General features: G+C 36.0%; 1 protein-coding gene across 2 annotated transcripts; it reads right to left on the bottom strand.

Moving 5' to 3' along the window:
- Window positions 1-1,234: 1,234 nt before the first annotated feature.
- Window positions 1,235-17,164, bottom strand: KP1 (kinesin-like protein 1). Of its 2 annotated transcripts, none has more exons than XM_088966548.1 (18): window positions 16,894-17,164; window positions 16,472-16,771; window positions 11,865-12,028; window positions 11,593-11,736; window positions 9,958-10,317; window positions 7,970-8,038; window positions 7,646-7,867; window positions 7,103-7,184; window positions 6,875-6,970; window positions 6,612-6,791; window positions 5,674-5,780; window positions 4,480-4,658; window positions 4,066-4,230; window positions 3,685-3,938; window positions 3,220-3,383; window positions 2,933-3,127; window positions 2,156-2,817; window positions 1,235-1,700 (listed from the first exon to the last, which is right to left on the bottom strand). In XM_088966548.1, the coding sequence occupies exons 2-18, from the start codon at window positions 16,620-16,622 to the stop codon at window positions 1,550-1,552; spliced, it is 3,345 nt and encodes a 1,114-aa protein (XP_088822674.1). In that variant the 5' UTR covers window positions 16,623-16,771; window positions 16,894-17,164; the 3' UTR covers window positions 1,235-1,549. The 2 variants fall into 2 exon arrangements, with proteins under 2 accessions (XP_088822674.1, XP_088822675.1); XM_088966549.1 differs by having other exon boundaries at window positions 16,919-17,153.
- Between the last annotated feature and the right edge of the window lie 1,078 nt (window positions 17,165-18,242).

The raw sequence follows: 18,242 nt of genomic DNA, 5'->3' as shown, positions 1-18,242 counted from the left end.
TTCATGGCCGGTTCAAGGTTGGTTCTTGGTAAAACCTACCCATTTGCTCACCCCTATTTTGTATTATTTTGCATATATTTGTATTTGTACTCTTTCCAAAACTGAGCCTAAAGCTTTGTTTGGAAGCAAGTGCCTTGGGTTTTGACGAGGAAGAAGAAACACACTGATCTGACAATGCTTTGAGTTGAAATCGTCGATGCAAACCAGTCTTAGCCTACAAAAGGGGTTTGCTGAAGAAGAAGAAGAAGAAGAGACACACCAATGTGCATTAGGAGTGGTGAAACAGATCTGAATTGAAGTCGTTGATGTCTAAGGGGTTTGCTGAAGAAGAAGAAGAAGAAACACATCGGTTTGCACTAGAAGTGGTGAAACAAATCTGAGTTGAAGCCGTCGATGTCTAAGGGGTTCCCTAAAGAAAAAGAAACACACCACTTAGAGGTCATCGACGGCAGGAAATGTGTTCTTGGAAGTATCCATTATCATCTTTCCGGTGTTAGTCATGGAGGATGGAAGCAAACTAGTCTCTTCTTTACTTGGATGATAAATGGGAGTAAATTTTTGCTTCGTAAAAATCGAAGTAATATTTTCTTTCTTAATCAAAGTAAAATTTGACACCTTACCACGTTCATGTCAATGATCGATATATTCTTTTGCTTAAAACAAACGAGTGCAAAGTTGAACCGGAATGCATTAATGATGCACTGATCCAGCATTTGCATCTCTTCCAAACGCAGCCTAAAGTTCAAAGTAGCGAAAGTTCAACTTTAATAGAAATATTGAGATACACTGATACATATACATATATAAACCCAAATACATCATACGAAAACATCAATTATAATAAACTTGAGAAACTTTAAATATGATGGAAGAACTAAATAGTGTTAATGTGCATCTTAATTCTCACGAAACCAAAATAATTCATGTTAAATAAAAATTCATAAATATATAAACTTTAGTAATCGTTTTTTTGTTTAATTTTTTTGATGGAATGCGCTATTTTTAGAGCTTCTGCACTTATGACAACAACGTGAAATATGGTGCAGGTGGTGGAATTGCTACCTTTCAATCTAAAGACCTACTCACCTACGTTCGAATCTTCTTATAGTGCGGTGATAATGTAGATACATCAGAAAGAAGGGGAAAACAGGGGATGGAAGAAGAAAAAGAAAATGCAGAAGATGATTTTTGCACATCCCATTATAGACAAAGTGATAAACCATTATAATTCCCATTTGAAGGACAAGAAGGGGATTCCTGTCACACAACTCCATTAAAATATTGTGGACTAGTATTATACCAGTACAAACTACAAACACAGAGAACTCAAGCACCATATCACTATGGACAGTATCAGTCTATGGATATGTGCTCTACGATGCATAGTTGATGTCAGAATTATACTGAACTGGAAAAGAGACGTACACAACTCCAGCTAATAAAAAAATGTAATTGAAAGAATAACTTAACTCTGTGCCCTGTCACTGTACAAAAGAAACCAACAATTTTGGACAAAATGACTGATAGTATATACTGAGGAATTTTAAGGTCAAATCATGGACTTCCCATGGGATGAAGATCGGATTCTCCTAGAGTCAAGCATGGAAATGTTGATTCCATCCTTCCCACAGCGGATTGAACTAGGAAGCTTGTATTCATTCTTCCCTATCAACGGTTGGTCAACTGCCTGCACTGATCCTCTGGAAAGAAAATGGAACCTGGATTTGTCAGAACTCAGAAAGGTAAAATTGAGCAGAAAGATGCCCCCTAGTTACATTTTGTTTTTCAAGTTCACTTTTGCTATGACACTGTCGTAGCGCAGGGCTGAAACCCGAAAATCATGGCTTTAGATGTATTACAGTGGCCCCACCAAGAAGTCATTTCATCTAATTCAAGGTGGGGCGTTGGCAACACATCAAAGGTTTTGATTTAATTGTTTTAGCACAGCACTACAACACTGTTGTAGCAAATGTGGCTTTTTTTTTTTTTTTCCTTTGTGTGTCTACTACATATTTTGTAATCTAAACTTTGCACGTGAGACCACAATAGGGTAGACCCAATAACTGTCTGGCACGTTAGTTCACCCTTATCTTCAATCAAGTAGTATACCATGCAGCCAAAAGAACCAAAAAGAAAACTTTCACCCTTATCTTACCTTGGTTCAAGATTTTGAGAGCTCCTTGGAAAGTTCTGTCTATGCTTTTTCATCCTCGAACTACCATATATTGGTGATCCAATAAGCGCATTCTCATTTTCTGTCTCAGAAAAATCATTCTTTCGAGTCTCCTCCATCTTTACTTCAGCATCCAAAAGCAATGTGGGCAGCTGATGTTTGATCTTAGACTTACTCTCCATCTTGTTTTTCCTAATGCCTCCTTTCCTGATATTTAGTGCTTGCTTAAACTGCTCTTCTTCATGTTCAGGATGAACTTTCCTTGAGTTCATATTTTGGAGACTGTAGAACACATCAGACACATTGTCTTGCTTCTCTAGCTCCAGTGGACCACGGCACCCTTTTAAGTTATCATTTGCCTGGAGCCCTGGTATTGTTGCCACAGATTTATTGAGAGCAACTCTGGCTGGAAGATGTGGTTTCACCATGGGCGAGTTGTCACAAGAGTCTAGCTTGAGCCTGCTTCTAGCTAGGGCCCCTCTATCAGTAGATATTGATCTCCTCACAGGTGGGGAAGGTGACCTTTGTTTTACAGAGTTGATGAAGTTCTCTTCAATAGAATGCATCTTTGGGATTTGATCCTTATCTGTGAACCGAGAGGAAAAATGAGACCGCCTCTGCTTACCCGAAGAACAGCTTCTGGCCTGAAATTTAGTGCCCATTCAAAATATTCAAATCATAGGAATATTTTTATTTTTTAATTAGAAAATATGAGTGGGACAAGATTTAGATTCAGTTTCTTTATATGTTACTACAGACCTCAATGCTTCTACTGTCATCAGTGGACAACTGACTACTTTCTGGTTTCACACTGACACTGGTTCCATATCTCGACACGCTTAACGGTGAGACTGTTATCACTTTTTGGGACTCCATACCAATTCGACTATTCCCAAGTTTCAGTTTGTGTAGCTCAGCTTCTTTCCTCTCCAATGCCAATTTAAGATTTGAGATCTGAAAAGATCAAACCAATAGTTTGAGATACCGTTAGAATGCAAAGTTTCTTTTAAAGCAGAATGAAATTATGGGACCACTGATAACCCAACCTCTTCTTTAAGTTCTCTGATTTCACCAGTTTCTTTATTAGAGCGAGCAGCCCCTAGCTCTATTGATGCCACCCTCTCAGCAAACTTTAGTGTGCTTATTGTCTCCCCAATGGCATTAACTTCAGGATTGATATGTACAAACATCAAGGTTTTGGCTTGACCACCTAATATATACAAGAAAATGATAAGAGAATTAAAAATCACATCAGTTATATCTCCTACAAATGTTATGTTTATAATATTAACACCATCAAATAAAATTGATCATTTTTATTTTCGTTTTTCCAAAGGGAGTTATTGCACCTGAACCACTCAGTGATAGGTCGGAGAACTATGTGCATGGGATATACATAATGGAGTAACTTGTTCTAGCATTTTAGTTCAGTTAACTAAGGGAAAGGAAAATTCTTTGTTAGAAACAAGAGTATAGATTTTCTGCTCACAAACAAGGATGTGAATTATTACCTAAAGAATCTTGCAATACTTGGGTAAGTTTGCTATTTCTGTAGGGGATATGTGTACTTTTTTGTGCAAGGGCAGAGATAACATCTCCAAGTGCAGAGAGTGACTTGTTTATGTGTTGGGCTTCCTTCAATCTCTCTCCAACAGCTTCAGATTTGTCCACCCGCTCACTTCCAGCCAGATCAACTAGATGAAGGCAACCACGAAGGATGGATCCAGAGGTCAATTCTTTTCCTTGGACATGAACTGTTAACACACTTAAGAAGGAAAAGGAAAAAAGATCAGAAAATAATGCAATTATAGCACTAGAGAAAAGAAAAATGCCAGTTATCAATGAATATAAGACCATCAAAATAAAGAACAAGAGAAGAAGAAATATTCTACCTATGGGAACGGCTGCTTCGTTCATTAAGTGCAGTAGCACCAACAGCACGATTCCTTTGGCCAATTCTCATCAAGTCTAGAACATCTTGGGTACATCTAACTTGAATTAAACTTGCATCAGGTACATTAAGTCCATTCAATTGAGAATTGTTCCGTATTTCTAGCGTACAAGCAGTTAAGGGACTGAAATGACATTAAAGTATTGCTTTTTATTGGAAAGAAATGGCATCGTATGTCTGTTTCTTTTCGGGGGCTTGGGGGTATCATGAATTGAACCAAATTGAGATAGCTTCGAAAAAAGAAAATTGATCCCTAACATATGAAAAAGGAAAAACATATCATGAAAAGAAATTCATGGTGGTTGACAAATTATTCATTCATCTTCCTTTTCTTCAGGAGGTGGAATAAGGATATCTTCTGTTAGAGCCATCAATGACCAATAGATCCCTCACTTGTTCATTATATATTTCAATCATTTGAACACCAACTACATACTCTATAATATCCATTCTCGATTTTGATATTCGGAATAGATCATTTAGAGCTCGATAATTTACGCCCCACGTCTCTTGTGTTGTCAGATCTGGCCCACTCTGAAAAATGAAAGTCATGTAAAAAACAGTCATCCAGTTATACAACAAAAGGTAATGGAAATACTGCACAGTAGTCTATTTTCTACAACTTTTAGTTATCTTTGTTTTTAATAAAGGCGGGGGAGAAAGTTGTGTTTAGGGAAAATAGGTTAAAAAGAAAATTCCAAGTGAGATGGTAACAAGAAATGGGCATCATTGGGACATGAAAAAGGTAGGTTGGTAGTAAACTGTAACAACCAATGTGGGATCAACACCCTAAAAAGAGAGAAGGGAAAAGGCATTGATCATATAATATATAATTATTTAAAGGGATTCCTATTGACAAAGGGCATAGCTATCAAGAGAAAAACAGGAGATTCATTCAACTGCGCCTGAAAGTTTTAAATGATGATGATGATGACAATTAGGCTGCGTGAAGTAGGAGAGTCAATGGGTTGGGTCTGGGTCACGTCCAGGTAGAACCAGAACCAACCCAGCAAGAAATACTAAGGACCCAGAACCAAACCAGACCTAATCGGGTTTGTAATTTTAGACCCAGAACTGAACTGATCGGTTCTCGGGACAATCAGGTCTGACCTGATGGACCTGATTATGATAATAAATCTACTTCGGGACTGGGTTGAACTGGTTCCGAACCGATAAGAATCGGGACAATATATCAGGAACCAGAACTGACCATCAGTTCCGGTCCGTCGGGTCCAACTTGACCCATTGACAGAACTAGCGTAAAGCCTATGTGACTTTAGTTTCAAGGTATATCTTTGATAAACATTTACCAGAAAGTGTTCATAAAAATTTAGTCTAGGACAAATATTCAGTTAAAATCCAGAAAAGAAAATCCTTCAATGAAAACTACTTATCTAAAAGATTTTTCTTTGAAACTAATTTCAGCCAAATCCACATGATCACAAACAAGACATTTATTATTCCCTCTTTACCTACTTCAGCACATGAAAAATCCCTAAAATCTATATATATATATATATATATATGCTGCATTATTGCTTAAGATTACCATTGTGTATGTCTTCCCTGAGCCTGTCTGTCCATATGCAAAGATACAAACATTGTAACCATCTAGAATAGATCTGATCAGTGGTTGGGTATCAACAAAAACTTGCTCTGTAAAAAGGGAGAAAGAAACAGCATGAGTACTTTATAAAATATCACAAAATACACATAGCCTTTTGTAGATTTATTTCTCTTTAACCCAGGATAAAAAGTCAGGAAACAGTCCACTTCATTGATATAATAGTCTGGCCATATTTTGTGTACCACATGCACAAACATTAGAACCATACAAAAGCAAATTGTTTCTTAATGATATGGAAATAAAATATATAGAAAAAATCTTCAAAGATTTTTGTTTGATTTACTTAAATTTTCCTTCCTTCTACAAGATGCAACTCAAAGTTTAAAAGAAAAAACGAATGGAGAATTTGATGACTACCTCTTATCTTCTCAATTATTTATGTATTTCTTTGTATATTTGTTTTTTTTTTCTTTCTGGTTGATTCTTTAATTTGTAACATGTGGTTTAGCAATTGAAAACAAAACAAAGTTGATACTTCCTAGGGAAATAAAACCTTTTTTTCAATGCCAATTATCTCCAAGGGAACCAAGATATATCGTTTTCTCTTTCCATGAGGCTGTTGAGATGGAAGAGTGTCAAAAACTAATAAGGATAGGATTAGAAATAGGAATATCTGTGGAAAAACATGAGTAACCTTTTAAGTGATAAAATGAGAGGAAAGTGGACCAAGAAAGTCCAGATATGTGAATAGAAGACCACCTATTGAACCAGTAAGAAGTGATCTGATGCAAGTTGATGGTTCCACCACTTAATGTGTTTTGGACAAGGCTTTGTCAAGTTCAGTTAGGTATACTATAAACAGAAACCATAAATATACTTGTCATATGATAATAAATCCTAATTTCAAAAAGAAAACTTACGTTGTGTGGCATTTGCCCCAAATACTTTATTAAATGAGAATATCCTCCTTGCATCTTTTCCCTGCTTAAAAGGATTTATGATCATGATATTCCCATTTTCATCAATGTAATCCACAGTGGATTGCCCATCAGATTGTCCAGGTAAGAAGGGTCTCACTCTACAGTAAACCCTGATGGTTCCTGTGAGAAATTCACATTATACCAGACACGAAAACTCTTATGAAACTTAACAGATCTAAAATATATCAAGGTAGAAAACTTACCTTTTAGATCTTGTACTTGATTGTAGAGTAGACGATTTTCCTCCAAAACTTTGTGGTAGGAAGAAGAAGCCACTTCAAGGCTTTTAATATGATGCTCTAATACAATGAACGAAAATGATAGAGTTAACCCTATACCTTTAGCCACGGGCATAGAAAAACTAATAAACCTAATTGAGGATTTTCTCCTTAACTAGTACTCTCAAATTACAAAAATTTCCAAGTTCTCACCAAGCCTTTTGAGCTCATCCTCCCAGTTCAAATTAACTTCTTCAACCTCAGCTTTTGTCTCTTGAGAGATTAATTTTAGCTCCTGAAAATGTACAAGGAATAATAATAATAATGATGTGCAAGAAACCTATATGGATTCAAAATCAGAATTAAATGTCAACAAAACTCAGTACTGAAAGTTTAAATGAAGAATTTGTTAGGTGATTACAAGCAGAAGCAACCAGGATTCTACAACATCCATGTGCAAATAAATGGGTTCTAAAAAATGGTAAATATGTGACTTTCAGATCCATTCATTTAAGATAATATTGCCCATGACATCTCCTAGGTGGGGGATTAAAATATGGGATTAGCACCAGCATGTGTGCACATGGCAGCACTATCGCTAGGAGACCCCTGCTCATAATTACCTGAGGAAAACCCTATTTTGCCTCCTCACGTTATGTTTACACCTAGAAATCTTAGGATAAGAGAACAAAAACAGAAAATTAAAGGGATGCATCAACCAAATGGAGTATCTGTCTATGTGAACAACATTCATACCTCAAGTTGTTTCTGTTGAAGATCAAGTCTTTTGGCATGGCTGGAATTATGATTATCACCAAGACTGACTTCACGAGGCTTTCCACCACAAATGCAGAATTTTGAGGCCCTTGATATTCCATGTGTTCTTTGGGCAAGATATTGTGAAATGGCATCTAGGAAGTCTGCATTTGTTGCAGAACCAGCATTACCTTTCAAGATTTCTTTCAAAAGCAACATTAGCTGTATATGAAGGTAGAAGATGACAAAAGGTTAGTCTCTGAACCAGTAAAATGGAAAGAAATACATTCCCACAAAACAAGTGTTCTTCTATGGCATTACTACCTGATTTCCATGTGAAACAATGAGCCCTCTGAAATCCTTAACTACCTTGCCAATCACAGCATCAATTAGCTGCAAAAGTTTTGAAAATTTAAATAACATTATATCCAATGCATGTTCTCTTTCTTTTTCTTCTCATGAATATACATAGTTTTATCTCAGTCATAATAAAAATAAAACAAAGGAAGAATATAAATTAAAATGAAATAACAACTTTTTTGAAGAAAACAAAAGTCCTTCAACTCAGGGTCTTGGAAATGAAGATATTTCCAGTTATGTGATTCTTATTTGACATGTTGTGGTCTAGTTGATCTACATTTTTTGCACTTGGTATCAGTCATAATAGAAACCAGCATTCACCTAACTGAGTGCTTGGAATTCAGCAATGACTGAGGTTTGAGTGCTAGTTACAAATTACAAATTTATAATATGTGAATTCAACCAAACTATAGTTGACTTGGTTGATTTTCATATAGATGGTTGCCAAGCAAGTAGACAAGACTGGTGTAAGGGAACTTGTCAAAAGACTTGTTAATATGTTAAGCAGTTAACTGCCAATAAATTTCAAGTACCAGATTTCTATTTTGCAAAGCACAGAATGCATACTGCTTTCATGCAGACAAAAGGCAATCTTTCTATGCTCTTCAGACAATTGATTTTCAACAGAGAAATGCTTTCCATGAAAATGCCATGGTATTCTTAATGCAATGATGACTTGTGGCAAGTGAAAATTTTCATCCCTCTTACATGTCAAGTAGCAACATGACCAGTTTCATTGGAATTGAATTGAGAGTTTTAACAGAACTGGCTTGCACATGTTCCCTCTCTTTACATATCATTTTCCCCCAAGGAGGATGATGGGTCACAATACCATGGCACCGAAGAGGTGTTCTTAAAAGTTAAAACTGTTCAACATGAATATTTTTGCTTTTCTTGTTTCTAAAAAAGTATGTCACATAAATAAAACAGAAAAAACATGTTCTTGTACATATATTTTCTCCAAACGAACTGAAAATATTGTTAGTTTGATTTAGTAAAATACCCTTGTGCCTGAATATCTTTTTGTTACATAACATTACACAATACATTTAAAAAAAATACCATTATGTCTGAAATCAACAAAAAGATGCTTGTCAAGAAGGTTAACTTGGGGTTTTATTCAGTTATGTTGCATGGACACTAAGGGTCGTTTCATAATGGCTGAAGTAGCTCAACTGAAAAGCTTACAGCTCTGTCTTTTAGTGAATAAGATTTTAAGGAGGTTAGGTCCTTAATGACTGAAGCTGGAATTGGGTAGTTTACTATAACCTAGAATATTACATTATTTAACTATTTTATCCAACAAAAGATAAAGTAATAAGTCATTTAGTTCAGCAACTTCAGCTGTTATCAAATGCCCCCTAAAATTACTTTCAGACCTTTTTACGAGTGCTGCTTTAAAGCCCTTAGAATTAAAATAGCCCACATCTAAACAGACTTGGGTCCAAATTATAAATAAAACAAAAATGAAAAAGAAAAATAAGAAAGATGAACTAATATCTGGTTGATCCAAATCTCTTTACAATTATTGTATGCTTTTTGAAACATGATCAAAACCACCAAAAAACATGTTTTTGAAACAAGAAGTGCAATAACATATTTCTGGCTTAGTTTCAAAAAATTGAAAAATGATACACAGCCAAGAATGTATTTTATGTAGTTTTATTTTTAGAAGATGTTTTTTCAAACCAACTTTCCAGCCCAGTTTTCTTGAAATAACAACAAACAAAATAACTCACAGTGGAGACTACCCCCTAGGACTTACCAGTTCCACAAATTAATCAAATATGAACAAAAGAAAGCAAACTGATCAAACAGGTAAGCCACTACTCATGGTGGAGAATACCCCTTAAAATTTACAGAGTTTAGAATCTAAGTTCCACAAATTAATCAAGGATGAACAAAAGACAGCAAATATCAATATCGTTACAAAAAGAAAGGATCTTACCTACCATTGCATTTAAGGAAAAATCCTCAATCCCATTCCACTCCATAAGAAAAGCCCGTAGTAACCCAAGGCCAAAGTGATCAAATAGGTAAGTCAGAGCTTTTGTCGTGTTAGATTCTTCATGTGACATCTTTGTAGAAAAAAGGAGAAATTCTTCCAGCTTTTTACTGTGAAACAGATCAGGATCATCCAATGGCTCATCAGCATTTTCACTGGCAATTAAGGAGGATGGTGACCCCTTGGGTAAAGATGTTATCTTCACAGTCCCACCATACCTCCAAACCCCAATGCCACCTGATTGCTTCCACTCATGGTATCCTTTCAGACAGAGAATGCAGTCAACAACTTTAACAGATGAGCCTCCCTGTACAGAACAATTTTAAATATTCAGAGGAAAAACTAATTAGTTGGATATGCTGAGAACCATACAAGGACTGATTGGGCAAAAAGATGCTGAAAATCACTAAAATAAGAACTTCATACTTAATAAACTTGATAAGATGGTAATCCAAATAAACAAGGTGAAAAAAGAGAGAAAAATACACTTTTTTTTTTGCTTTGAAGAGAGAAAAACACACTTGATCGTGCATTTGTAAAAAAGCACAGTGATCTGCTACATGGGTCCTCAAATGGATAATCTACTGTCCCTTACGAAAGATAGTTAAGAGTCTATAGTGGCTGTTAATTCTTTTATTGCAACCTGCTTCATGACCTAAGTTGAGAAAAACATATAGGCAAATTTTCATAGTGGTTTGTGGTGGAAGTGTAGATCACAGTTTTAAAAACCGGACCGGAAATGGAACCACTTTGGCCACCGGTTCTTGGGTCAAACAGTCTGACTGTTTGGTCCAAACCATGGTTTTGGGGTCCAAAACTAAACCCGAAACCATGACCGGTTCCCTGGTCAACCGGTCAGACCATCCGATCCGGTCTGGATTTCAAAACCATGGTATGGACCTGGTCCATATTCAGCTTATGCGTCCATCCTGAATAAGAAGAGTTACGTAGTTTGGGAGTTTACTCTTATGTACATCTTTTGGCTTGAGAGAGAACTCGGGAGGTTTTGGGCTTTTTCTTAGGAGAGGTTATGCACAACTCTGTAATCTCCATTATTGTTTCTACTGTGGATTTCTGCTAGTCCACCCTATTTTACTTCATTTTCTTGTGCCATTCGAATCTGTGTGGGTTTTGTGCAACAATGGCCGTGCAGACTAGAAACGTTAACCACATATGCCCTTGACTTCATTCACAGTTTCCATTCCCAAACACTCACAGTTTACATACCAAAAGTAACTTAACTAGCAGAATAACAGTTCATATCAATATCGATACTTATCATTCAAGGATAAGCTTGCGGTACAAACTCTTTATTTCAAGCTAATTTCCGACTTATTCTTCAAGGAATTGGGTTTAGTAAATAAGTTTTGATTGCAACGGGACACTTTTCTTTTCCATGTCACATGCATCTTCCACATAACGAGTAAAAAAACGAGTTGACGCAATTCCTGGTTTTATTCGTCCTAGACAAATTGAGGCCAATAAAAAGCCATTTTGTCTTTTGATTCGACTAGTCCTATCATGTCTGTAAGAACCAAAGAATTGTATAAACTCCTGAAGATGAAGGTAGAAAAAGAAAAACCTTTTCCAAATCGGAGGCTTCGAACGTCAAGAGCTTCATATCTCCAACGGCTACTAGGAAATTTCTCATGTTTTCGAAGTATTGAATCGCCGACTGGGCAGCGCCTTCCGTCGATTGAACTGTAACAATTGGGTTTTCTACCACCTGTTGCATGGATTTCCCAATTCAATAAACCTCATTGATGGTGTGTAATTTCATCAACAATTCAAAGCGAAAAGCCGAATACATACGAGAGAACATGGACATATTGGAGTGGTGAAAATCCAAAATACCTTGGACACGGCGCCTGGATTGACCTTGTTGAGGACATTGCATAGAATGAGGCCGTTGCGCAGGGCCAGACAGAACTCCTCTTCGGTGGGTTCCTTTGGTAGAACTCCGGACGCACCTTGATCCATCTGTCGTAGCCATTCTGCCGCCCGATACCTTCTTGAAGCTGTAATCAGGCGAAAATTAAATTATGTCTATCACATTTCAACTTTTCCTTTAACCATTAGCCTCTCTCCATTAGTCAATATGAGAGGAGCACTTGTAATCTTTGGGTGATCCACGGTCCTGCTCCGACCTCGACGCTCTCTCCTCTGGTGACAGACTGAGAGGGAGAAGAAGGTATGCCGCCATATGAAGAGAGCTGGGGGCCTCCTCCCTTCTTGACACGTTACATTAGTCCATACAAATTCCATTGCAACAGTAACAGTGCTGAAGCATGGCCATGCGGAGTCACGTAGAGAGACTATGGGATGGACGAAACCCGTTGATCGCGGCACCCCCTACGATCCCCAATGAAACCAGTCATCACGCCAGAGGGGGATTAGGGGTGCTTAGCTTTATATTTAACTGCTTTTGTGCATTTGCTTTAATTTACATCTAATGGTTGAGATGATCAGTGGGTATGCCTACAAATTAGTAGGGGCTGGCTTTATATATTTAGCTGCTTTGCACTCAATAGTTGAGATAATCAGTCGGCTTGCCTCCAAAATGGGTCAAACACAAATGAGCATTTAGTGGCTTATGCAAAGCAATTCAGCTAAATTAAATCAATCTAAATCAACCTTTGAGGCCTTCCAGAAAAGGTGTAATTCATAGTCTATAAGTAAAATTTTGTATGTATAAATACTTCAAATAAAACGTAAAATCAAGACTTCAATATATATATATGAGTCCATAATAGGCATAACTAAAATCACTATAAAAGAAGTGATGATCGATCGCTCATTTTGATTAAACTCTAGACAATATTGGTATGAGTTTGCCTCAATCCTAATTCGACTCTCTAACAGTCAATTTGAACTTAAACATAATCTGACCTGGTTTAAAAAATGCATAATTTCTAAATCCAACCCGACCGACCTTATAGGGGCCTAACCTGATACCAACCCGATTCAATTTGTGACATTTCAATTGTATTTTTTTAACACATTTTGATACCTAAAATTCATTAATTTAAGTTTTTGTTTTATAGATTCTAAGGAATCACTTTTTCTCATTTATAGAGTTTGAAGTCAAAAATTACAAAAATACTTTGTATATATACAGGGTATCATGACCCAACAAGGCAGATCAGTCAAAACCCAAACCAAACTTGAATTGAAGAATCAAAACCCTAACCCAATCCCTAAAGCCGAATATGTTTGACCCTAGCCATGTCAAGCCGGATTTACCATTTAAGTCGACCCGTTGACATCCCTAAATATTGGTAATATATTCAGATTTTAGACTTCTAACTGCCTCCTAAATCAAATTTATTCACTAGCCAATTGAAGGAAAATGGTGGAAAAGCCATACCTGAAAAGGGGGATAGAAAAATATTACAAGTATTAGAATTTAATGTGTCATATATTTGATGGAAAACTTATTAAACAAAAGTTATGAGAATAATAAGTTGCAATCTTTTTTTTTTAAATAGCATTACAGTTTAAAGAGGTTAGGCACATTCAATTCAAGAAATTACATTAGAACCAATTGGTTAGACAGTTCTAATGGATTCTCCTCTTAAATACTGTTCTTCATTGCTGCCTCTATTAGGTATGGTGGATTAAGCTACCATCCAGTGTTAAATTTTTGCTCTCCAAATAGATTAGGCTCATAAATTATACAATGCATAATTTTTTATTTTATATTAATAATTTAATAATATTTTTCAAGAAATAAATCATGAGTATAACAGTAACTAAGCGCCTGATGCACTTGATTTCTTTTCAAGTCGATAACACAATGGTATGCGGTGCTTCCCCCTTTATAAAATATTTCTAACTCTAAGGTTATGTTTGGCTTGAAGGAAAACGTAGGAAAAAAATGAAAATGCAGAAAAACCAATGCAAGGTTTGTAATGATTTTCCTACTTTTTCTTTCTTTTTCCGACTTTTTTCCTTTAAACCAAACACAGCCTAATTAAAGTTAACATTTTATTTTCCAATCCTGATTTAACTCAACCAAAAGTACTTATCTAGACTTAATTTAAAACTGAAATAATTCCTAGCATTTGCCCCTAGATTTAATTTATTAATTGTATATAAAATCCGAAATTGATCTCAGTTAAATCTAAATCGGAATGGTAAGATTGAACTTGCGTTCAAGATTTATATTTAGGTATGTCCAATTCGAATCCCCTCCATATGCGGTCCTAATCTAACCGACTTGGTGACTAGCAAAACCATATAAAAAGTTTCTAATATATCAAAAATTTTCTAGTCAATCGTATAGGTTTTACCTTGTTTACCAACTACTGGCTATTGGCATGACATCTAACCGCCCAAAGCATTAACTAAAGGGAAATTGGCTAAGAATCACCATGAATTTTCAGCATTTCTCTTAAACTCATTACAATTTTTCAAAATGTCTAAAACTCATCATGTCACTAACTTGATGTTAAACAGACTAACGAGTGTTAGTATATTACCATTTTAACCTTTATAGAAAAATATAAAATATATACAAAATAAATTAATGGGTGTTAATATATTACCATTTTAATATTTAGATATAAAAAATGGAAAGAAGTTCAAAAATATATTTTCAAATATAAAATACATAAAAACATAGAAATTATAAAAAATATAAAAAATTATAGAAATTACAAACAAAGTAAAAAATTATTTTCAAATTATAGAAACTGTAGAATTTGAAAAAAAAACTGTAAAAAACAAAAATTATAGAAAAACACAGAAATTGCAAATAAATAACAAAAAAATACAGGAAAAATTATAGATTGTAGAAAATAGAAAAATGTAAAAAAAAAACAAAAATTATAAAAAAAACACTAAATATGCAAAAAAAAACAAGAAAAATGAAAACTAAAAAAGACCATTTTTCCTCTAACTCACCATTCAAGAGTAATTTGGTCATGAAAATTGTTATTTATGCTGACATGGGTACCTCTGTTAAGAAGCATTAATGGTGTATTAAAGGAAAATGAGCTTTGGAAAATAAAAAGTTATTGACATGATGAATTTGAGACATTTTGAACAATTATAAAATTAAAAATATTGAAAACTCATGATAAATTTTAGACAATTTCCCTTAACTAAATTGACACACCCACAAACGAGTACACAAGAAGAAAGAATTTGAATCCACGAGACTCCCCTCCTGTGACTGTCCTTTGTATTTTTGTGAATATTTACGAGGGACATTTTAACCCCCGGGGACAGTTCACAAATTACCCCCAGCTTATTCCTTCCACTAAAAGACGGTTAAAAGAATCCCTTCGCATGTGCTATGGCCTCATCTATGTCCCACCAAATTCAAAATTCATTACTGGACGGTATCCAATGAGTTCATGGAAGTTTTATGGTAAACTACTAATAAGTAATAACCCTTACCTCTGGAGCTTTAATTAAAGAATAAACTCTGACCAAACAGAGTACTAATTACTAAATGCACTGCGTATGCCTCTGACCTATTAGGCAAAAGCTCTAAAACAGGGCACCTCGGTAGAGTGATAAAACTCTGGAATTTTGAAAATTGAAACCGACATAAACAAACAATCTGTGAGTGACGGGCATCCATGGAAGCCAAGGTATGGGTTGGGTGCTCCACGGCCTGTTGGACTGCTTGCGGAATCGAGCGTCGTTTGAATTAATCTCACGAGGCAAAGTTCAAAAAATCCATACGTATCTTTTGGTTCTGATTCGAAACCCCACCCTTTTTTAACTCCTCAAAAAATAAAATAATAAAAAAAAAGTTAATTTCGTGTGTATCTAAGTACCGATACGCCTCTGCCGAGAGGTATCGATACTCTGAAACATGTCACGAGATCTACACCTGACCTGACCAAATTAATGCCGACGCGTATCCTAAGCTGATTTGGTGGAAAAACAAGAGAGAAACAGAAAACAAACACAGCCTAATTGACTCTTTAGCTATAAGGGGCAGAGGTTGACACTATCACTCAGCATCAGCAGTCAGCACTGACACTGAGATGCTGTTACCAAAGAATACCAACCGATCTCGAAATCATGAAGATGGCGGGATTGGTTGCAAAGCAGTTAATATGTAAGACGGGTTGGATGCGTGGTGGAGACCCACTGTCCCAACCCCACACCAGCTTTAGTGTTTAGCGCTCAATGGGGATTGTACCATCATCATGGGTCATCATGAAGCGTCGCACCATATCTGTTTTAATCTCTATCTTTTCCTTTTCCTTTTTTTTTTCCTTTACCTGTTTTTAATATTGGACATTGAATTTGAACGTGTCTCTGTCTGTATCGTATGGTTGACGCAAAACATGACACAACCGACACACATGTTTAATTCCTGTGTCGCGCTGTAGGCTGTACTGTAAAATTCTGAGAATTTGGAATTTGAATTTTGAAGCAGGACGTGGAAAGATGTATGTGATAGATGAAAATTAAAGAGTATATTCTTGGGAAATACATACCAGCCTCTTCCGCCTTTCTTTGGGCCAACTCGTCGTCATTGATGACCTCCTCAGCAAACAAACCTTCTTGACAGTTCAATCCCTTCAGTCCTCCTCTTAGGCTCTTAGAAGGAGTGGTGAAAGTCGAATCAGAGTACGCTTCTTGCGGCATCTTCACTTGACTTCTGTATTCTTATAACTTCACCCGGAGTACTGGATCTCTCCAACTCTGAAATTTATAACTTCACTTCTACACAGTTGGCTAAATCACGAGCATTTGAAGAAGCGAAACAAAATTTTGTCAAAGCACACTCTTCCGACCTGTTACTTGCAAAAAGAAAGAAGACGAAACAGAACAAAATTCAAATGAGTCATACATAAATCCACACCCGCAATTTAAAAAGCACGAGATATCTCGATCGAGAGCAGTAAGAAGCGGTTACATTTTTCCTGTGTAATTCATCTAACCTCTCGCATACTCTTCTTAAAAGAAAGGTCTCGCATACTCTTCAACTTCCTCCAAAATATCCGTTCAGTTGACCGGAAAACCACCGGCAATACAACGACTGAAAAAGAATAGACGATCTGAAGTCGAAACCAGATAAAAGTAATGAAGAAAAACAAACTTCTCGTGTGTTGGGAGGCAGAGCATTCGAAAATGCGGAAGCCTATTAAATGAGAGTATGAGAGGGATCAGTTAAGTGTGAAGAGACACATCTGCCCCGCAAAATGAAGAGAGGAAAATACGTTCCTGTAACCTGTACACTGTACTGTACTGTCCTGTCCCATTTGGTTGGACCAAAAAGTAATTAAGCTATGTTTGGGAGTGCGATAAATCACAAAAGTAATTCCGATGCAATAAACAGTTTGCTTAAATCATCACCAGTCATATAATCAATGGTATGCACTAATCATTTCAATCTATCTGATGGTTTGTTCTTTTAATGGCCCCACAACTACCACCATGACCCACAGGCCAGAAGAAAAGAAATTCCGATCAATCAAACAATATTCCCGATCTCGCAGGGGAAAGCAAGATCTCAATACCAGATCTATTACTCACACAGGGCGTCTCACACCGACCTCACATGTTATATGGCACATCCCATCATGCATTGGGAACATCTCTCATATTTATAAATTATTATTCACGGGAGATGTTACCAATGCACGGTGAATGTGCCTATGAGGCGCTCCTGTGTGAGGAGCTAGGAGCAGATCTGTATTTTGTGGCCCAATAAAAGCAAAGAAAGAACAAAAGTATTGGTGAATGGTGGTAGAAAAATAAAAAGGGGAAAATATTAAAATTGAAGGTTTGAAATGGGAAAGAGCGAAAATTGAGGCGAACGTTGTTGAATCTATACCTTTAAAATGATAGCCGAGATGAGCTTTTTGGTGTAGCTTTTACACATTGTCGCCCATTTAAAAGACCACCACATAGAGAATTACATACTCTACCATTCATCTTTATTAACTTCCATCAATTTATTAGTTTAGTCAAAAGCAGAGGGGGGAAAGCTTTACTTGGAAGCATAAAACAGAAAATAAATATCCCCAAGGCTGTGTTTGATTGCAGTGCAATTTTATTTGCACTAGTACAAATGCATGGGAGTACAAATGAAAAAAAAATGTAAATTTTCGTTTTAACTTTGTTTTGGGTTTTACTTTATTTTGTTTCATTTTTTAATTTACTTCATTTGTACTGCAATCAAACAAAATAAACTAAAATTTGAAACAAAAATAAATGAGAATTTATACTCAAATCATTTTCATTGCCATAGTTTTGCATTAG

The sequence above is a fragment of the Nelumbo lutea genome, chromosome 1, assembly GCF_056320005.1.
Source record: "Nelumbo lutea isolate HS-2025 chromosome 1, American lotus-T2T, whole genome shotgun sequence".
NCBI classification, from domain to species: Eukaryota; Viridiplantae; Streptophyta; class Magnoliopsida; order Proteales; family Nelumbonaceae; genus Nelumbo; species Nelumbo lutea.
Note: the sequence above shows the minus strand (reverse complement) of the source record. Positions and strands in the feature narration are given on the sequence as shown.